The following is a 22,532-nucleotide window of genomic DNA, read 5'->3' on the forward strand; positions in this document are numbered from 1 at the left end:
TAAAAACAAAACCATTCACATGAACTCTTTTTTCTGTTTTACCAATTCCCATTTCCCAATTGAGAATAAATCTCTCTCTTCTATGTAGCATGGGTTGTGCACGCGTAAATTGCAAAATAGAAACGGTTCTTTAATGAGCCAATCAATAATTTACAATTAATTGCTCAATTAGCCTCTCTAATCACACAATAATGCAGTGCTATAAGCTTCAATTAATTAATTGGAGTGACGAGTGAGGAATGAATATGCTAACACTTTGTCAATATTTGACACTGCTAACGGCTAAACTAACTATTTCCAAGGTCAAAGGTGGGCCGCCCCAAAGGCAAAACCACGTGTTAACATGTGCAGAGGACCATCCTATAAAGAGAGGAGGACAATAAGACATATTAACGGATTCAATCTCCCACGTCCATCAACATAATGAAGTTGACGTCCCTATAATATACCAAAAATATTAAAAAACACAACACGACGTGCCTGCATGTGCTTGTGTTAATTGATTAGTGCTACGTAAGCAGCTGACAAAGCAGCACCTAATTCATTCATTGAACACGTGGCAACCGCTGAATCTTCTGCCAGTCGTTGCAAACGCAAAATCTAGAAACAAAATGGAAAAACAAATTTTCAGTTTTCAGTTTTCCCTAGCCAAGATCCGTCTGTTACCCAAAGAACAGGGACAGCCCTTTATACAAACAGCCAGGCTATTTTTCTTGCCACGTGGCATAAGTAATTTGGCCTTGAATCGCGCTAATCGAGAATAGCAAAAATGAAATTAAAAACAAAGTCAAAAAAGGTACAGAAATCTCTCTTATCGAAACATATGAATCAAATCTTGAGAGATGATGTTTGCAAAACTTACCAACTAAAATGGCAAAAATAGGCAAATAATCACGGCCCATGTGCTCCCATTTAATGTATTTCACGTTTCACCATCTCCATCAGTGGTCCTCCTCCTCCCCTCCCACTCCCAGTGGTCCAGACTCCAGGCCACCCAAATGATTGTAACCGTCTGATCAGTGAGATTCCGTCTAGATAAATGGCCCATTGGGCATGAGATGTGCCAGATGGGAGTGTTACTAGACACTGTGGAGACTTGAGAGGCGATGGAAATGGAGATGGGGCCCCAGTTGAAGTCTGAAATAAATAGAACAGCCCAGCAAGCAACCATAAGAAAGAAGCTCCCTCAAATCTCAATGTGAATTTCTGAAGTCCCATCTATCTACTGTTTGGTTGCAGATGGACAGGCAATAGACAAAACCTATAAGGTGTTTTGTCGTCCACCATTGATGGGATGGGCCGATGGGAGGGGTGTGGTCCAGTCCTTTCTCTTCTTCCATCTTCTCTCATAAGTCTTCCATGATTCAGTCATTCAGTGCTGCTGTTCTTGATTGACAAAGAAGTCTCGTGGACCTTTTTAGTAGCTTAGCAATTTTATTTTATTAATAGATCACAACAATTTAGGAACAGGAAAGATGACGCAGATGAGTGCGTAAGCCTTGACTCACCATTCACCATTCACAATTCCCCAATTTGGGTAGATCATGGATCATGGATGGTCGTATGGGCCCCTAGTAAGATAGTAATATAATGGGCAAGCCCAAAGTCAAAATCAACTCAACTACAACCATTTGACTAGACTAGACGCGCCATCACCATGGCCCATCATGGGTGTGGAACACGGCAACCGTGTTGGCTCCCTGTCTCAGACTCATGGTTGACTTCATGTGCTCGTCTTCAGCTTCACCATTCTCTTTCATCTTTTCATATCCTTCTTTGGGAAGTCGTCAAGTCGGCAATAAAGGTTGATACATCAACTGTTTAATAGAGAGGGGGAGGGTGGAATGTTCTAAGAAATTTACCAGTTGGACTGGACATAATTAATGAAAAGAAACATGGGCCCCAGCCCAGCAAAAAGAAACAAGTGGAATTATTTGATGGTTTTGATTTTGTAGGCAAGGGCAAAGAACGATAACAGTATTCCCTTCACGAAGGGTCTGTCCACACTCCACAGTGATGTATCATGTGATAGACCTAGACCATTCTGCGAGTTCTGAAAGAATGGTCAGACTCAAACCTTTTAGACTAGAAGAGTTAATATATAAATACCACTTTAACCCTGAACCTGAAGGAGGCTCGCTTGATTCCCGTCTCTCTGTCTTCCCCGCTCTGTCCGGTCCGGTCCCTAGTCCATACGCAATTGTCCCTCGACATTTTATCACAAACAGTGATTGTCGGTTCTGTTTGTTAATTTGTTTTCTCATCGAGTCCTTTTTGACTTTCAATCAGAAACCACGTCTTCTGAGTGTAGACATAACAGTAGCTAGAGTCTGTGGACTCTCTTCATTACAATTATATGCTTCCACTCTTTCTCACTAGAAACTGCTCTCATCTCATCTTAGAACTCCCCTCCAGTGGATCATGGCAGCTCTTCATCACAAGGTAGCCCAAATTGGTGGTGCCCACACCAAATACATGTCAACATATGATATCCGAATCCAATGGTCACCATCGTTCAATGGGGTATGGCTTGTGGCTCCCACATGATCAAATGAACACAATCTACAAACTGAAGAGAGATTATTTTAATTCAAGTTGGTTGCCTCACATGTATAATATAAATATGGACACAAACAGCTGTGCTGTTATTTTTCTCGTCCAAGGAAAATCCCTTCTATAAAACGCGAGAAGACGGCCAGACCAGCTAGGATAGGATGATTCTCTTAAACTACTTCACTAATATATATTGTGTATATCCTCCGCGTTCTCCTCCTCTTTAATTGTTGATGAAAAATGAAACCTTTCCAACCCCGGAAAAGGATCGTCTCTGTCAAAAAGTTCTCATTTAATCCGCTTTGCTTTGCTATCTGCCTCTCGTCTCCCCCATCTTCGTGTTAATGTAGCTTGAAAGAATTACACCTATTTAATGTTATTGTCACCTGTTTTTCCTATTAATTATATGCATATTCTGGATATATTTCTTTCTGAGAGAAACCCATTAGCTGTTACAACTTCAGCCAATCACTCTGCCTCACTGAATCTCTCCTCAACAAAAACGATTTTTCAAGCATTTAATGGCTTTCACATCAGTTTCTCCATTTTCTCCCACTTGGGTAAGTAGGTTCACTTTGTTTTCAAGTCTCTAAACGGATATTCTTCCTCTCTCTCTCTCTCTCTCAAATCTCAGGTCAAAACTCCTCTCTCTGGATTTGTTCCACCAAACCAATCAATCTGATTTTTTCTGCAGCTTTGCTTCGAGCAGTAATCTCTCTGCTACCATATCCCCCACCTGCGCTTTCTTTGAAAAATCTCTCCAAAATCCGTTTCCCATGGACCCAGTACATAGATACTTCTTTGAGCATGTCCAAGCTCCTCCTCCTGTCAAAAGTCTAGCAAACTCAGATTATCATCTCCATTCTCCTGGTCCGAACACAAGTATCCCCATCTTAGCCATTGCTATACTAGGAATCATGACCACAGCTTTCTTACTAGTGAGCTACTATGTCTTCGTGATCAAATGCTGCTTGAATTGGCATCGTTTCGATCTCCTGAGACGGTTTTCTATCTCGCAAGCTCGAAGGCATGAAGACCCACTAATTATCTACGCTCCGGAGAACCGCGGTCTTGATGAATCGTTGATCCGTGCAATCCCGGTTTTTCAATTCAAGAGGGGAGCGGAAGGCGAAGAGAGAAGGTTCTTCGAGTGTGCAGTTTGCTTGAATGAGTTTCAGGAAGAAGAGAAGCTAAGGTTTCTACCTAATTGTGCTCACGTCTTCCATATCGATTGCCCTCTCTGCAGATCAAGCATTTCGACAACAACCAGGTTTCCGCTTGATCAAATTATTGCTCCTACCCCTTCTCCCCAAGATCCACATCCATTTACAGAGAGTCTTGTGGGAGGTAATGAGGATTTCGTAGTAATAGAACTGAGAAGCGAAGAAGGTGCAGATCAAACAACCCATGGACATCAGGAAACAGCAAGTTCAGGAGAACTCTCAGCCCGACATATCAGTCCTTCCCCGAGAAAGTTAGAGCAGAGAATTCTGAACAAGAAACCAAGGAAATTCCATCATGTTTCAAGCATGGGAGATGAGTGCATTAATGTTAGAGAAAAAGACGATCAGTTCTCAATCACACCCATTAGGAGATCCTTCTCCATGGATTCTTCTGCTGATCGGCAGCTCTATCTCTGTGTCCAAGAGATCATACAGCAGAACAGATATCTCAATGAGGTAAGTCCAAGTGAAGGTTGTAGTAACAGAGTTCGTCGGTCGTTCTTCTCGTTCGGCCACAGTCGAGGATCCAGAAGTACAGTTCTTCCTCTCCACTTCGAGCCTTGAAAGTTAAACAGAGAAAATTTGCAACTTTTCTTTTCCCTTTTTTTTTTCTTATTTTCCCCTTCTTCCTTTACAAGTTTTATTTTTGAGACAGATTTTGGAGAAGCTACGAGGCCTTTTTTTTCTTTTTTGGTAAATAGAAGTTTCATTAAACCAATGTCATAAAGAGGGCCAGTCTGTATAGAAAATTTGGGTATAATGGGATTAGCAGCTTAAATGCGTAATAGTTTGAACCATGGGCATGATTATAAGCATCATTGCTTAAACCACTATGTGTGGATAAGACCTTTTTCTTTTTAAATTTCTACTTTTCCATCAATGAAATTCACTGTTCTCTCTCTCTCTGCAAGAGTGCAAGCTACAGAAAAAGGAAAAAGTTAGGAAGGGGATTCCTTCACCTCACCGGCTCCTTCTTTTGTCTCGACTAATAATCATTATTTTCGTGAAGGAAAGAATGTATGATTAATGATTTTGGTTACATAGCTCCAGTCGTTTCCAGCCTAAAAGGAACGAGCTTCTCTTTTGGTGTGCGAGAGAAACCAAAGAACTCTCTCTCTCTCGTCTGTAGTTTAAATTCTTTTATGTAAATCAAGAAACTAATAAATAAATGAGAAAACTACATTGTGGGTTCAACCCAAGCTTACCTACATCAGAAAACCCAAAAATTCCAACCTAGAAAATGTTTAGAAAACTTGGTCAAAACATAGAATATAAAAGGACAGCTAACTGTTCTGGGTTGTTGGCTGAGGGAATCCTTGGAAGATTTAATCAGGACACCCACCACCCAAACCAAAACCAAAACCAAACCAGAAGCCTTTCTCCTGTTTTTCCTTTGTCTGAAGAACTAGGTGAGTCAAAATGGAGGACAAGAGCAGAGTACAGGTTCTTTCCTGGGTAATAAGTAAATAGAACAGGGAATTGTAGTAGTACTAGTACCTTTTTATTGACTGCATAAGAGAATACGGGTCTTTTCTTTTTTTCTTTTTCTTTCTTTGGAGTGTGGACTTAATGAAGAGATGGGATCCAGTCCGGTTTGAGGGAGGAAAACAAAATAGAAAATATTGCAGAGAAGCCATGTGGACAAAGGGCAATGAGGAGAACTCTGCTTTCTGCTTTCAGAGTAAGCAGGCATATGGCCATATGGGGGCTGAGTTGGTAAGACACAGTGTTCTAGAAGGAAACTTAATTTGATTTTGAGTGCAACTTCCCCAAGGCATAGACAAATGGGTTCCATGTCCGACCTGTTGGCTGCTGCAACACTGCATCTGTATATATGTATAAAAAATATAATTAGTTGAAATATTTAGGCACATGGGTCATATAGAACTAATTAACTGTACAAGTGCTGGCATCTGACATCGTAAGGTGCCAGATGGAAATTTGTACAACTGAGCGCACCATAGCCGAAGGTATACCCTAGAGTAAGGAACAAGCATCCTGGTAATGAGGGTACCCGTCACCATTTTCATCTATTAGTAGCAATTATATATATATATATATATATATATATATATATATATATATATATATATATATTTAATTAATATATCATACATATATAAAAATATCATAGTTTTTAATGGAATTTCTTTACTTTTTTATATTAATAATATTGGGAATGCAAAATATAGAAAACTCAAATTTATCAGATGTATTAAGAGATGCATGAATACAATAAAAAAAAATTAAGATATGAATGGATGGGTTAGAAAAACTCGTATAGAATTTTAATAGTTTATGTGAAGTATGAATTACAAGAATTCACTAAGAAAATATTGGAAAATGGCAGAAGAATGAAAATATGGCCTTGAATAAAAAAAATCATTAATTTTAATGATCAATTAATTATATTATTTATTTTTAATTATTTGACATATAATATTAACAAGAAAAAGGTTGACAAAATGGCTTAGAAAGTTGAAGCTTGAAGCATGTGTCATTTGTGATATTATAGCTTATTAAAAGAATTTTGCTTTTTATTCATCTGAATACATCATATTAAGTAACAGTTATATATATATAATATATATATATATATATATATATATATATATATATATATATATATATATATATATATATATATATATATATATATATGATGTATACACATAAGATACATGTATAGATATCTGTATGTTTATATACATATAATGTATGCATGCATCCGTTTATAAGTTATAACAACTGATATTGGTTTATTATGGTCAAGCATGGATTTGTAAAAGTTTGCTAATTGAGTGTCAGTTTTTTAATAGTATTTTTTTTTTTCTTTTGGTTGATCATAGGTTTGTAAAAGTGGAGTATGGTTTCAAAAGTTATGCTTTTCGTGATGGTTTGTAGCAGTTGAAAATGGGTTTATGGCTGATCTGTAACAGTTAGTATTGATTTGTGATGATCGATTATGGACTGATACATACTGACACAAGTATGATACACACCGATATGTGATGGATACCATGGAGTAGTACCAAAATTGATAATTTTCTTCTATGATCAACTAAAACACCAAAGGTTATTTATGCTTTAAAGTTTTAGTTTTTAGTTTATAAATATGAGCTAAACAGGGCTGATATCAATAATTGGGTTGAAATAAACCAATTTGACAAATACTAGTGCAAATAATAGACAATTATCACGTATCAAGGAGTGTCAATGGATCTGTTTGGGTTGGACCCGTCCTAATCAAAATTTATTTGGATGGATTGGACAGACCAATAAGACATATCAAATTGGACCATTCCAGATTTATTGGATTAGATTGGATCTGGTCCATCTGTAATAGATATGGATCGGATTGAACCAATATCTGGTCTATTGATAGAAGATATTGAATTGGACCAGTCTAAAATAATCCAAAGTATTCACCGGATTAAATTGGACCTGATCCATCTGTAATGGACTCGGACCAGATTGGATTGGACCAAATCCAGTTGAATTGATACTCCTACGAAAATCCACTTTAATTCGATTCAAACCCATCCAAATCCATATGTGATAGATATCTATTAACACTAACAGGGTTGGTTTGAGTGTTGCATTCTACTAAAGAGTGGCATGGCAATTGGGTAGATTAGGTGCAGGATAAAGAGCAACTTAGCCACGACGACCAAAAAAAAAAAAATACCCATTTATTTTTCACATATGAGTCTAACCCAGCCCAACCAAACCACTTCAACCCATCTCAATCGGCCATCGCAAATAGGTTGGGTTCTCAAGTAAATCACTTTGTTCATGATATATTATAATATCAAAGTTATTCTTTTTTTATTGTTAATGATGTATAATTAATATAAGAATTCAATCCAAGCCAATCCAATGTGAATCTAAGAGATAAGGTTCCAGAGTATAGCCCTCCCCAACCCTGAAAAATCTCTGATGAATACGGATTCATTTCCAAGTCTCCAATACAATAACCAACCAGAGACCTTACCAGAAAGCTAGTTAGTACCTTAAGGTTTCAACAGAAAAGGTTTAATGCAATACAAATTCAAGTATTGACATATCAAATTTAGATATAATTTGAATTTGAACCATTTAGCAAATTCTAAGAAAGATGAGGTTCAGTTTGGAAGGAGCTGATCCAATCTCGCAACTGAGGCTCTTATTCATCCACAGAGAAGGATACCCTTAGAAGCTTCCCAAAATCCAAAAAATTCTTCACTTGACTTTCAACGATTTCCCTCTCCACACAACCTTCTTTCTCTTGTGAATCCATCCCAGCCTCCCACACCATGACCTCCTCCGGGTTGGAATTGCTTCTCTCTCCAAGGGAGGGATAAGCGGCCCATCTCCGCTAAACTTAGGCCTGGGTGAAGATTCAAGGCAAGTAAAGAAGCGGCCATGGGCTTCTTAATTCCCTCCAAACTTTGTGGAGGGTTCTTAATTCCCTCCAAACTTTGCCAAACTGAGTTGAGAAGGATGACTGCGTACGGAGAGTATGGCGCCATGGGCTTTACCAATGAAGCGGCCAACTCCAGCCCATCATTAACTTGACTTTCGGTCGAGTTAATGTAGAGATCTACCCACGCCCCAACTCGAAAAAACATTCGCTCCCGCCCGCCCTCCTACGAAGAGCGGGAATCTCTGAAATTTTGAAACACCCACCAAACGCTGGGATACGAAGAACGACGTCTCTAGCTTCTCCAGTGACTGGTCCTCCATTGAAACCATCTCCACCGTCGCTCCTGTCGAAGTCTGCATTGCAACATCCTTCTTTCCTTCCTCTACAAAGAGACTCTGATGATCGATCCCTGCAACAGTGTCCCCCGGCGCCGACAGCCCCTACAAAACTTTCACTATCTCTTCTCTTTCCCTTGTCAGCGGTGGTTGACGAGGCTTCCTTCTTTTCCTTCGTTTGCGGTGCGCACTCATGGGAAAGCTCGCAGAACCAAGTCCCAATGAAAACCCACCCCTCTCTCTCTCTGCTTGCAATCCGGTTTATTGAATAGAGGCGGAGCAGTCGACCTAAGGTTCAACTCCCCTTTTTTGCTTACCAAGGTTAGGCTAAACACTGGGGGCTCCAGGTCTTCAACGGCAACCCTCAACAGGTACCTGATACCTTCCACTTCCAACTCAACCCACTTGGGAATTTCGCGGGCCATCCTACTCCAAACGAGAAGACGAAGGGCCTCGAGGTTTCTCCAGGCTAGATTATCCAGATCCAAAGCAATGAAGCCACCCAATACCAAACAGAGAGGGGAACGCCAAATACCCTGATCCACCACTTACGGTAACCTCCTCTCTACCTTTCAGAACACTCTTCTTGAATCCAGCGAGATAAGGTGAACTTCATCCAGTTGAAGGTTTGAGCGCGGGAGTAAAAAGGCACCGCGAGCTTCTTCTTAGGAAGCAAAAATTAGAAGCCATTTACTCCCCCAAGCCTTTGCACAGGTGGATTATACCTGTTCATGACACAGCCATACACATGATGACTTAGAATTGATTAGCCAATTGGTATAGAGCACAATAGAGTTTTCTTTGATTACATAAATTTAATATCTTATTTAATGAATGAAAACAAGTAGCCTGGTCCTTGTGCAGTCCATACCCGAGTTCGGATTTCATCACATTAAAATAATCTGACAAGATTATTATAAATAGAGTGGAGCCAGTTTAATTATAAATACAGATCATCACCCAATAACATTAGGGAGCTTGCACATCTGCTAGGATTGTGATCACAGCATTACCATGCCATCTCCCAATGAAACATGAGCATGGCAGCAATGAAAATAAGAAAGTCATTTATACGATATTTTCAAATTATTTATTTCACTAGTTTGCACGTAACATTGAGAAAAAAATACAAAGGTATAGATTATTTTTGCAAAAACTAATTTTTTATTAATTATTAAAGTTGACTTGATTATTAAAGAGTCATGCACGACCAAGAAATTATTTTCAAGTCATTTATATCGAAGTTATTTTAATTTTTTGTCAGTAACATAATAGTTCTGATAATATTAATTTATTAATCACCGTGTTCAATAACGAAATCTTATCCTAGAGTGAAGGATATGGTACGAGTATTAACAATCAAATTTGGATTTTGATTTAGGCTTTTCTTTTGGGTAGGGATTTGTATTTAGGCATATCTCACTCAATCTGATCAATTTGGAAATGCACGTAGTAGTAATTCTATTTGTGCGGCCTTTTGGAGTTTTCAAAGTATGGACGATCAAAATTTGGTCCCCCAAAATCATATTACATCTTATTTTATTTAGGCTGTTGTAGTTGCTATTCAAATCTTTTTAAATCCTATATATCTTTTCATGTGTCGATGATCCAACCAATCAGACCAAACCAATGACTACTGACCCCATCACAATCCTTGTTCGTGTAAACACCTAATCCACTATGCTTCTAAAACCTGTTGACCAGATCAACAACCTGTCAACCTCATTGGTAGAATCGCTCAGCGGGCCAGTTATCGGGTCTTGTATTATCTTAGGGTAAGAGACTTAAAGATATCATAGGTTTTGGACTTGTTTCCTAACTTAACATACCTTGAGTATATACCTACCAAATGGATTGACACCAGTAGACTTCAATATACCCTCTATTTCAAAATTGTCAATAACAGTTGAATATGAAGTTATGTGACCTCTTTATTTTTTTAAAAACCCCATTTTACCCTTCTTAACCCTATTAAAAACCAGCAATTTCTACAAATTGTTCTGCGTTAGAAAACAGAGATAGCCGCCACCTGTTCAACGAATTATATCAATGGACCAAGTCCATAAAAATCCTCTCCAACCCACACACTAACTCCCCCATATCCTAGGTTGCGTAGCTTGGCCCAACATCTCCTTCCCCTTGGGCACACCCAGCCCACATGCTAGACCACCCTTGCCCTGCTTACCCATCAGGAAACCCCATTGTTCAAAAAAATGCCTCAATGAGGCCATCAACCAAGTCCAGGAAAGTTACTCATGCATGTGTTTTGAATGGAATGTAATGAAATGATAATGATGCAACCATGCTAGGTCACCCCCTCTATTGCTTACCCGCACACAAAACTACTGAAGAATCAACTAATAAAATTGAAACAAAATTGGACAGCCCGAAGAAAGTTTTTCCTTTATTTATTACCCAAAGCAAGTTATAAAAACTCTCAATACAAAGTTGAAGAGTTCAAACATCTATAAGTACCAACTTCCGTGCCTATAAAGCTTTATTATTCTTGAAATAACTCTCCTTTATGGCTATTATTTTACATTACAGAAAACCTTCCGTTGGATTCAAAATTTGGTGCCAATACACACGTTTCCTCTCTGTTGTACTTTAACATCCTTGCTTCTTCATTGGAAATCCGGTAAACATTTACCAGGACCTCTTCTGGCATGGCCCGAATGGCAGAAGTCCTTCCAACAAGTGGACTTCTCACTGCATTGTCACTGGTCTTAATTGAAACCCATTCAAATCCATTGTCTCCTGCCTGTTTCACTACAGCAAAGTTTTGAGGAATGACGATTAGTTGGCCTTCACAAAGCTGTCCATCATAGGCAGTCTGACCAGAGTTTCCAACGATCTGAACCCGGGCTTCACCCCTAAGAACGTACATCACGCTGTGTGCGTTTACGTTCCAATGAGGAGACATTATCGCATTCTATATATACAAAACATGCATCAAAACCAATTTAGTACGTAAGTTCCATAAAGCACAAATACATGTAAAAGTAAATAATCATTCAATCAAACTATACCATACAAAAAAGATGATTATGTTTATTAGAACCTAACCTTGTAGAGATGTCCTCTCTCAGCACTAAGTTCATAGAGGCCAAGAATTGGGAGGCTTTGGCTGTTAACGTTGGTCACTCGTCCCCCAAAAGGAGTGTATACATCGGAACTCGTGGCTTTCCCAATATTCTGTCTGAGCCTCATGTTGCAAACAGTCTCCTCTAAACCATTTGCATTAGTTTCTTGTTGTCTTTCTTGCTCTTCACTCGATATTGACTTTATCACCTGAAGTCCCCTTTCAACTTGGATGATAGGTCCCCTCTCGTCATTTTTCCTTTGTAGCTTTCTCACCGTCTCCTTTGTCACTCCAAAACCCTGAGCTAACATCTTTGCATCAAAGCCACTAAAAACATTGTTCGAGCTCTCTTGCCCAACTTCCTCACTCTTGGATGACGAAGATCCTCTTCGTTGTTCTTCCTCTTGTTATTCTTGTATGTTACCAGCAAGCCAGAAATTCTTTAACAAGCATTTGAATAGAAAATCAGTCATAAGCCTTATTAGATTTTGCATTCATGCATAAAATAATTAAATGAATGCTAGTGAGTCAGCTTACTTACTCTCACTTTTCGATCAAGTTGGTTGAAACTATTACGGGTGTCAATGACGGCAATTGCAACAAGTGGCGTATCACCATCATTGTAGACCCAATAGGAAATTCCATTTGGCACCATTAGGATATCTCCCTCCTTGAAGAATCTTGGTTGTTGGTGAAAGTCCTCGGATCTATGGCTTCTACAGTGTTGATCCTCGGATTTTCGGCTTGTGCTACTTTGATGTTCTGATTGTTGACTTTTGCTTCCTTGGCTTCTGCTCTCAGATTTATGTCTTCTACTGTCTTGATCCTCTGATTGTTGGCTTCTGCTGTATTGTTCCCCAGATTTTTGTCTTCTACTGTCTTGATCCTCCGATTGTTGACTTTTACCACCTTGATCCTTTGATCTTTGACTGCTACTGCCTTCATCCTCTGATCTTTGGCTTCTACAACCTTCTTCCTCGGATTGTTCATCTTGCTGGAATAATTGGAACGTTTCAGGGCATCCGGGGATTGATAATCCTAAAAGTCCCCTACCTGTACGTGGATTTCAAGCACGTAAGTCATAACACAAGTTTAATTGAATGTTATATGATAATATAACATGCATAGAACACAATAAATTAGTAGCAATGCAAAAAGGGGTTCAGTGAACTATCCTTGGACAATGTAGAGGATCCTAGGTTGATTGTGATAGACAGGTAAGGAGAGGCCCTTGGGCTGGATAGTAACCCGATAAGCTGCAACCCCAGCACACCTGAACTGTTCATTGTTGTCATCCCAGATTTTAAATTGGCCAGCCTCGGCTTCAATTCTACGAGATGGTTCAAGGGCATCAAGGTTACTGATCTGGCACTCACTTTGTTCTCCTCGAGACTGGTGATCAGGCCGAGTACTCCAACCTTGGCCTTGGGGAGAATTGTATGGCCAGACAGCTAGGCAGCCATGAAACAGAATAAAGAGACATATACCAAGAGAAAGCAGACATGATTGAATTTGCACTACCAAGCCGTGGTGAAGAGCCGAATAGAATGATCAGGTATTTATAGAGAAGATGGGTGCATTAGAGGTTGACACCTGAGTAATGCCCTTCAGCCACCATAATAGCCCTTTATGGCTATTATTTGTACTTCAAACATGTGTAAATATATAATTAGACTACTGTTTTGTGTCCATTGATATATGTTTAATGATAAGATAAAATCTCTCTCTCTATATATATATCATCTGAAATTAAAATGCTCTACTACTAGTAGATATGGTGGCACGGATGTGTTTCGTTAATTGATCAGTCTTGGCCATGACCCAAAATGTCTTTGATTTATGAATCAAAGACACGTACCGCCAGGACCATCCAAGAAAAACAGAAATATATACATACTATCCCATATAACCTATCCTAGAAAGTATAATCAGAGGCCTCTACTTTTCATGCAGAAAAGACAGAAGAGAAGAAAAAAAAACAAATGATTTATTTGGAAGAGAATGCCAAATAGTAAAGATTTGGTAGCCATGCAATGTGAATGGTAACACATCTGTCCATTTCTTGGGCTGCCCAAAGCCCCACCAACCATAAGAACGATTTAGTTACACTCTTACCAAGAAAGCAATGCAAGTTCCAAAGGTATGTAATAAGGAAATTAATGTTTAGATTGAAGTGGACAAGTATGTTTTGGTAGACTTATTTTCAATTTTGGTCAGGCCAGGTCGTGATTCATTAATTTAAAAAGAAAAATTGCCAATCACATCCTATAGGCTACCGAGTTGCAAGCTATTATTTATGAAACCATCGATGACAATTCGAATAATGCTTTATGTTTGGTTTAATTCATTGCCTCCAAACACCTCTGCGAAGAATAAGTTCATGACTTTGATCGAATTCAGCTGCTAGACAGATTCCATTAGAATATGCCCATGACATTAGTAATTTATTTCTTTTAATCTCTGCCTAATTTTGTGCAAATGTCTTATTAGACCTCGGCCTTCTCTTTTTCTTTTTCCATTTCCATCCACTAATATATACTTCATACAATTTTGACGTCTTATCATTGTTTCTGTTGAAGACAAAGCTACTGAAGTCTATAATGACCAAGTACTGAGATTTAATATCTTTGGAGATTAAATTTCATGGGTATGTGATTATTTGATTACACAACTTTTACGTGCCTGCATTTTTTTCTTTTGTAAAAAATAAAAGTAGTGTTCTGAAATTTAAAAATTTGTCCATTAAAGATCATGTTTTCTCCTTTTCACTTTTACACGGTTCATCGTGAGAAACTTACAAAACTTCCCTTAAACTTATTAATGGAAACTTTGGAGAAAGGTTCAAAATATCGATGCAGGCCGGTACATAGGGAGAGGCGTATCGGCATTTATATTTGCTCACTTCTTTTTTTTTTTTTTTTTACTTTTACTTTGAAACTGGTTCAAAGGGGTTTGAACTAGGCCAAACCCTGAAACACCCCCTTAAAAACAAGTCGGGAAGCCCCCGATACAATACGCATTGACCTATGATATATTGCGATATTTTGATTCTTGCCTAAGAGATATAGAATGGAGCCATGCATGTGTGTGCATGTATCTGCCATAATGAAATGCTTTAGAGACACACACTTTGTTTGATCTAGATCTTTCATGTTTAATGTTTTAATCTAATAGTTAAGAGCTAATTATGTGTGACCATAGGATTCATACCCTCTTTAATAATCATTAACGGGTAATTGATAAACAATAGTCACTTGAATTCAAAAATTTGATTATGTATATAACTTTCCTCTTCTCTGAAAATTTTCAAAGTACTTCTTTAGATTGTATAAAATGGAGCAAGTCAAAATAATTTCATATACTTTTTTTTTTTGCATTTATCTCTCTAAATCTAAATTACTATACTATCTCGTAGAAGCTATTTTTGAAGGTTCTTTGACTTCATTAATTGCAGTTTCTCATCGAGCTTTTGTATTTTGACAACATTTTTTTTTTGAAAAGGTAAGGTTAAATATATTCAAAAAGAAAGGAAAGTATACAAGAGGTATACAATAATAGAAACCCTGCAGAAGCCCAAAACAAACCACTTACAACCCGCACCCAAAGCTCAAGGGCCACAAAACAACACAACATGCACTAGCGAGGATATCTGAAACCAAACTCTTCAGCCTACTCTAAAAACTCAAAGCCTAAGAGACCTCCAAAAGAAGAAAGAGTAAACATACCCTCAATTTAACAGCCCAAGCTATTTCTTCCTTTACTTCTTCTACCCTTTCCCCTGATGCAACGGGCTCCGCGAGGAGGAGTAACAACCATTAGATCATAACATTCCTTCAATAGTTTGGATTTCCTATTTCCGACCAGCAGAATTGACGGTGTAGAAGACACGTCTGACCAAGAACTTTCTGTCTCCAAATTGACTCTGGTTCCGATTTCCTTGGAAACTGAGGGTTATGATCCTTTACAAGTTTTGATCCTAAGAACGTACATCACACTGTGTGCATTTATGTTCCAATGAAGAGACATTATCGCATTCTATATATACAAATCATGCATCAAAACCAATTTAGTTAGTTCCATTAAGCACAAAAGTAAAAAATCATTCAATCAAACTATACAAAAAGATGATTATGTTTATTAGAACCTAACCTTGTAGAGATGTCCTCTCTCGCGATCTAGTCACTCCTTGCTGGAAGGTAGTTCAGACGTTGGACTACTAAGTAGTCGGGTCAAATTGCAAGACAAGAAGATCAGAGCTCCCAGGGTATTTTACCCGGTGTGGGCACTCTAATGCTTAAGTTAGCGAAGGAGATTGTGGATAGATTATTGCTTTAAGAATAATGGTATGTGAGATCTAAATCGTTTGTGCCTCACAACCTTCATATAGGTGAGCTGCCATGGGTTTCATGATGCGTGTCCGAGATCACCGGCCCACCTAACCCGGAGTCAGTTCCGCACCAGAAGATGGACTCCGAGTAAGATGATAAGGCTTATCTAGGTCTATCGAATTCGGACGGGATGAAGATCAAATCTTTTGGCATGCGGTGTGATCTTGAGGAGATTAGAGATAGTTGGCTCATTTCTAGAAGGAGGCTGCATGGCACCTCGGCAGGTCAATGAGTGGCGAGCTGCTCGAGCCCTGGTGTCTTTGTTGAGTGACCCAAGGTGACTAGGACTACTAAGGTGTCCGAGGATGCTGAAGTGTCACCAAGTCGATGGGTCGCTCCACATGTCATCATGTCATTGCTTGGGCCAAATTACCCCTCATCAATTGCCCCCACTCCTAAGCCCGACGTAGATAACTCGGGGTGGGAGTCTTAACAAGCTGAATAGTTTTGGCCTGGTCTATGGTTTAGTCGAGGTCCAACCAACGGTTCGAACCTGATCAATCGAACCAGCTCGACCATATGGGGTGAGGTCGTGTCTCAGTCACGCACAGACATCACGCGAAATATAAACTCCGCAAACATCAAAAACGCGCTCAATCGAATTCTTACTCAGAATACAAACAATCGCACCCCTAGGAGCCGTTGGATCTATTTAATCTGGTACGTCTATGGTCGGTTAAGGTGGATATAAATAGGGCCCTTGAGGACCCATTTACTTCGTCCCATTTTGAGCTCTCGAGCATTTAGAGGTCGCGGAGCATGTTGTCGGCGGCGTCCTCAGATCAGTCGGCAAAGCCGATCTTTCATTTTAGGTAAGTCATCTTCCTTTCTCATTTCATTTCCTTGTGCTTTCGTTCCTTTCAGTATCTTGGGTAGTGAGTCTAGTGGGGAGAGAGTTCAATCCGGTCAGGTCGAGGAGGGGACCTCGGCCCAAGACCAACGAGGTTCCCACAAAAGGGCTTCGTCTTCCCACCGGCCAACTAGGCCTAGAGTGTCAGACCAGTTTGGTCCCATTGAGTTGTCTGTCGAGGACATCCATAATCTGGCAGCTCAGTTCAAGTTCCCAGATCATTATGGTTATTCCCTCCCTACTGGTGATTACCCTTGGGAGAACAATGAGGGCAAGGTAGTTGTCTTTGAGGAGGCTTTGAAAGCAAGTCTCTGGTTTTCACTCCATCCCTTCAGTCCCGTGGTGTTGAATTATTACGATGTCATCCTCGACCAACTACACCCAAACTCTATCCATACCCTGGTCAGTATGATTTCACTTTTCTTCCACTTTGGCCTTCCTCTTAACATCAGGACTTTCACTGGCGGCTTCCAAATGAAGCAAAATCCTACCAGTACCCCAAGCAAGGTCTGTTATTACTTGTCCTATCGGCCCGGCTACAAACTCCTTCAAGGCTTCCCTTCTAAAGTCTTAGCTTGGAAGAGAAAATATTTTTCACCTTACATTGTCTGGTGGGTGGTCCTTCCCAATGCACTAGAGAGAGGGCATGAAAGTTAGGGAGGAGTTGAGCAAGTAGGTGCAGGTTAGATGTGGAAACCAGTAGACTGCGAGTTGGATCTAAAGGACTTCTTGGCCGAGGAGAAGCTAATCCAGGTCGGGCTAAGTCCTCCGGGTAGGTCATCGTCTCAAGTTTGAGTGTTTATTTTCTTCACTTCATGTTGATTTAACTAACACCCAGGCTTCTTGTGTAGGTGACATGTCAGGCATCGCAACTTCAAGGTTCCTCTAGAACATGAGGAAGAGGAAAAAGAGGAAGGTGTCTCACTAGGATGCTCCTTGGGCATCTTCTCCAGAGCCAACTATGCCTACTGCTGCCGATGAGATCCCAGTGGCCAACCTGGTCGAGGAAGATTAGGCGAGGAGGCCATCACAAGAGACCGAGGTGGCCTAATCGTTCGAGGTGCGCCCTCTGCAACCCAGAGCTCCAACAACTGAGGAGGCACCTAAAGAGAGGCAGACCATCATGGACTTCTGGACTGCCTTGATAAAGAACAAGGAGGCCATCTTCCCTGAGGAAGTCTCTGACATGTCCGAGATGCGGTCTGGTGAGCTCGACGCCAAAGCAATGCATTTCCTCATGATGGTAAGCTTCCAAGTTCTTCGTTGTACTATTCCCGAGTTGTTTCTTTATACTTAGCTTATTTCTTATCTTTGCAGGCGAACTCCATAGTCCACTCCCTTGTCAAGCAGTATGAGCGGCATTTGGCGAGGGTTGACAACACCGAGGTGGCAACGAATGAGTACCAATCCCGTGTTGAACGAGTTTTCGGCATCATCAGAAATTTAAAGGACGAGCTGGTGGATGAGAGAAACCATGTCAAGGAGCTGGAGCTTCACATCAAGAAGCTCAAGGAGGAGATTCAAGAAAAGGATGCCTACCTTGCCGAACACGAGGTAAAATTTCTCGATGAGGTCCAAGCTTCTAGAGTCCAAGCGGTTGAGTTCAAGGTTTCACTAGGTTGGTTGCAGGAAAAGGACGGATTTGGCATCATGGCCTTCTGTCAGAGCATCAAACTCTATTGGATGCTAGTGAGGTCGGCATGAGCTCGACCTCATGCCCATCAAGTCCTCGGCTTGAACCAATGAGATATTCGACCAGGTCGACCTAGATCCAGATTCCGAAGTGGAGGAAGACGAGGCCGACGAGGGAGCTAGGGAGGAAGCTGATGTGGACGCTGCCAAAGAAGACGCCATCAAGGAGGAGGCCATCGAGGAGGAAGCTACCGACATTGCTGGAGATGAGGACGAGGAGCCCCAAAATGTCTAAAACTTTTGCCTCTTTTCTTAGACCCCCCTACACGTGTAAAGTGCCAAGCCTCCGAGCTCAGTCCAAAAAACTTTTCTTTTTTTCTTATGATAACGATGTAATCAATTTTTAACTTCAATGAATGAAAGTATTTTTTCTGCACACCTCGTGTCTGTCTTCTTTTAACATTTCTTTTGAATCTGAAACTTCATAAAAAATAAACCAAGTGTAGGATTATCCCGAGGTGCCTAGCTCTCAAGGTGGCTAGGCATAGTAGGGGATTAACCCAAAGTGTATATATGCCAAGGCAACTAGGCATAGTATGGGATATAACTCGAACTGCCTATATGCCAATTGGGCATAAACCGGGATTACCCCAAAATGCCTATATGCCAAATCAACTAGGCTTTATCAAACTACCGAGGTCATTACCAAGTCGGCATAGGGGGCTTTTAGGATTAAAGCGACTTGGCATCCCCTTTGAAGTGTAATTTAGCCAATGTGCTCTTTACGTAGGACAGCTCGACCAGGTCACCGAGGTGGGCGGCAGTCTTTTATACTTAGCAAAATTTTCAAGCAATTGGTGAAGTTGCGGATGTTGGACTCTCGAGCTCATAGGTAGTACCTCCTGAGATTGTCCATGTTCCAAGCACAGGACACCTTCTTCCCTTCCAACTTCTTAAGCTCGTACATTCCTTCATTGATCACTCATAATACTCTGTAGGAACCTTCCCAATTCGGGCCTAGCTTACCTACACTAGGCTCAGGTACCATAACTTTCCAAAGTAAAAAGTCATCAACTCGGAAGTGGCATCTCTTGACTCAGACATTGTAGTACCAAGCTACTAATTGCTAGTAGGTCACGACCCGAATATAGGCCAAGTCTCGAACTTCTTCCATTAGGTCGAGGTTGGTCCATAGCTCATTGTCATTGGCCTCCTCATTGCAGGCCTCTAATCGCAAGGTGGGCACTTCGATCTTGATAGGGATGACGACCTACATTCCATATGTAAGATTGAATGGGGTCTCTTTGGTCGTCGTTTTCATTGTAGTTCGGTAGGCCCAAAAGATGTTGGTCAGCTCATCTACCAATAAACCCTTAGCTCGGAAAAGTCGAAGGATTGCTCTAATCGTCACCTCAGTCTGTCTGTTCACTTAGGGATGAGCTACCAAAGTGAAGTTTTGCTAGATCCCCATCTCTGTGCACCAATTTTGGAACTTTATGTCATCGAACTACTTCCCGTTGTCAGATATCAGCACCTTCAGGAGATTGAATTTGCATAATATGTTCCTCCAGAAGAAATTATGTACGTTCTAGGTTGTAATTGTCACCAATGGCTCGACCTCCACCCACTTCGTGAAATAGTCAACCACCATGATGAACCTTCTCTGCCCGTTCGTTGGTGGGAAAGGACCGAGGATGTCTATTTCCCATTGGGAAAATGGCCACGGGCTTGTCAGATACTTAAGGTCGACAGTGGGCTAGTAGGGTATGTTGGCATGCCTTTGGCAGTTGTCACACCTTCGGATGAGCTCGAGTGCATTCGCCTTCATCGTAGGCCAGTAATAGCCTTGCCTTAGCGCCCTACCCCCCAAGTGTCCTCCCTCGTCGATCTCGTGTAGCACCTGACTTGTGGTCTACCCTCCGAGCTAATTAGCGCTCTACCCTACAACTGTTCGCCAATAATGACATAGCGAGCTAATTAGCGCTCTACCCTCTGAGCTACATTGTGGTCTACTGGTAGGGTCCTGTGGCATAGATAATCAATGAGCAGGTCCATCCAACTTAGTTCTACTGCCAAAATAGGAGCAACCTCTTCTACCACCATCTCGATACTAGGTCGTAGCAGGTCTTCGATGTAGACCATTCTTCTTGTCACACCGGTCCTGGGTATTTGCTGGATATACCGGGAATGGAAGTCGAGCAAGAGCTCTCTCACCTTGGCCAAATAGGCCGACATGGTGGGCTCTCAGGCCTCGTATTGCCCATTCACCTGGTTCATGACCAGTTGAGAGTTGCTACATACCACAATGTGCTTAGTGTTGACCTCCCTCGTCAAAGTCAACCCGGCTATCAACGCCCCATACTCTACTTCATTGTTCAATGCTTCGAATGAAAACTGGAGGGTGTACTCCAACTTCACCTCGCTAAGCCTGTAAAGTATCAGTCCAGCTCCACTTCCATGCTGGTTAGACGAGCCATCGACATGGAGGATCCAAGGCTCCTCATCCCAGGTCAAGGCATCCCTAGCCGAGACAGGCTCCGCACTAGTCGATGCCTCCGACGTGCTAACTAGCTCAGCCACCCCAAGGGTCAGAGTGTTGAATGTGCACTCGTCGACAAAGTCTGCTAGGACATGCGCTTTGATTGTTGCCCACGGCTCGAACCAGATGTCGTACTCTCTTAGCTAAATTGCCCACTTTGTCAACCTTCCTGAGACCTTGAGCTTCTAAAGAATGTGCTTTAGAGGTTGATTAGTCAAAACTACGACGATATGAACTTAGAAGTAAGGACGTAGCTTCCAAGCTACCAAGACTAAGGCGAAGTCCAGCTTCTCTATGTTGGGGTACCTGGTCTCAGCTGCATGCAAGACTTTGCTTATACAGTAGATGGGTCGTTGTACCCTATCTACTTCCCTTTACTAATACCGAGCTCACTACCTCGTTGCTCGCAGAGAGGTAGAGTTTCAATTCATCTCTAGGTTCAGGTCAAGTCAACAATGGAGGTGGGTTGAGGTACCTTTTGAGCTCATTAAATGCAAGTTGGCACTCCTTGGTCCACTCGAAGTCCTCACTCTTTTTTATTGCCTTAAAGACTGGTAGAAATCGTCCAACCGATTAAGACATAAATCGGTTCAGGGCAGCAATCCGGCCAATTAACTTTTGTACTTCTTTGGTTGACCTAGGTGGTCTCATGTCTAGGATTGTCTAAAATTTATTCGGGCTGGCTTTGATGCCACGTCGCTGCACTATGTAGCCAAGGAATTTGCCTGATGTGACCCCGAAGACACACTTGTTCGGATTTAGTTTCATGTTAAATTTTCTTAAAATTTGAAAACATAATTTAAATCATTAACTAAATAGTTTAAAAATTGGGTCTTCACGACCATGTCATCAACATAACACTCAATTTTATTTCCAATTAATGGAGAAAAAATCTTATTTATAAGTCATTAGAAAGTTGCTCTAGCGTTTTTAGTCCAAAGGGCATTACTTTATAATAGTATAGCCCCATCTCGATTACAAATGCAATATTTTCTTGGTTTTCTAGGTCCATCCAGATCTGGTTGTAGCTGGAGTAGGCATCCATGAAGCTCAGCAACTCGTGCCCTGAGGTCACGTCTACTAGGCGGTCTATTCTAGGGAGCGAGAAGCTGTCCTTTGGGCAGGCTCTATTGAGGTCAGTGTAGTCGACGCACATGCACCACTTTCTGTTCACCTTTTTCATAAGCATTGGATTGGCTGCCCAACTCGGATACTATACCTCTCTAACAAAGTCTATTGTAAGGAGCTTCCCAATCTCCTCATCTACTACCCTCTACCTTTCTAGGGTGAGATTCATTTTCCTTTGCCTGAATGGCTTAACTAAATGGTCCACATTGAGTTTATGAGTAATTATTGATGGGTTTATGTCGGGCACTTTTGTTGCCGAGCATGCAAAAACATCTAAATTTTGAAATAAAAAACTTACTAGTTGCGACTGAAGTGGTTCTACTAGGCAAACTTTGATCTAGACTATCTTCTCGGGCTCAATATCGAAGTCCAAGACCAAGACGGTGTCCTCCATTGG

General features: G+C 40.9%; 1 protein-coding gene and 1 pseudogene across 2 annotated transcripts; one reads left to right on the forward strand and one right to left on the reverse strand.

Moving 5' to 3' along the window:
* Positions 1–2,179: 2,179 nt before the first annotated feature.
* LOC148878841 (RING-H2 finger protein ATL16 pseudogene) lies at positions 2,180–4,677 on the forward strand (annotated as a pseudogene). The gene has a single exon (XR_016104027.1). The product of XR_016104027.1 is annotated as an RING-H2 finger protein ATL16 pseudogene (transcript).
* A 6,216-nt stretch (positions 4,678–10,893) lies between these two features.
* Positions 10,894–13,130, reverse strand: LOC148878842 (13S globulin basic chain-like). Its single transcript, XM_088965676.1, has 3 exons — positions 12,140–13,130; positions 11,583–12,038; positions 10,894–11,448 (listed from the first exon to the last, which is right to left on the reverse strand). The coding sequence occupies exons 2-3, from the start codon at positions 11,907–11,909 to the stop codon at positions 11,053–11,055; spliced, it is 723 nt and encodes a 240-aa protein (XP_088821802.1). The 5' UTR covers positions 11,910–12,038; positions 12,140–13,130; the 3' UTR covers positions 10,894–11,052.
* Between the last annotated feature and the right edge of the window lie 9,402 nt (positions 13,131–22,532).

Source organism: Nelumbo lutea, chromosome 1 (assembly GCF_056320005.1).
Source record: "Nelumbo lutea isolate HS-2025 chromosome 1, American lotus-T2T, whole genome shotgun sequence".
Lineage (NCBI taxonomy): Eukaryota > Viridiplantae > Streptophyta > Magnoliopsida > Proteales > Nelumbonaceae > Nelumbo > Nelumbo lutea.

Coding starts and splice junctions, on each gene's coding strand:
- LOC148878842 (XM_088965676.1), bottom strand. CDS start 11,909: ATGTTAGCTCAGGGTTTTGGAGTGACAAAGGAGACGGTGAGAAAGCTA. Junction 11,449..11,582: donor AGAGAGGACATCTCTACAAG/GTTAGGTTCTAA, acceptor TTGTATATATAG/AATGCGATAATGTCTCCTCA.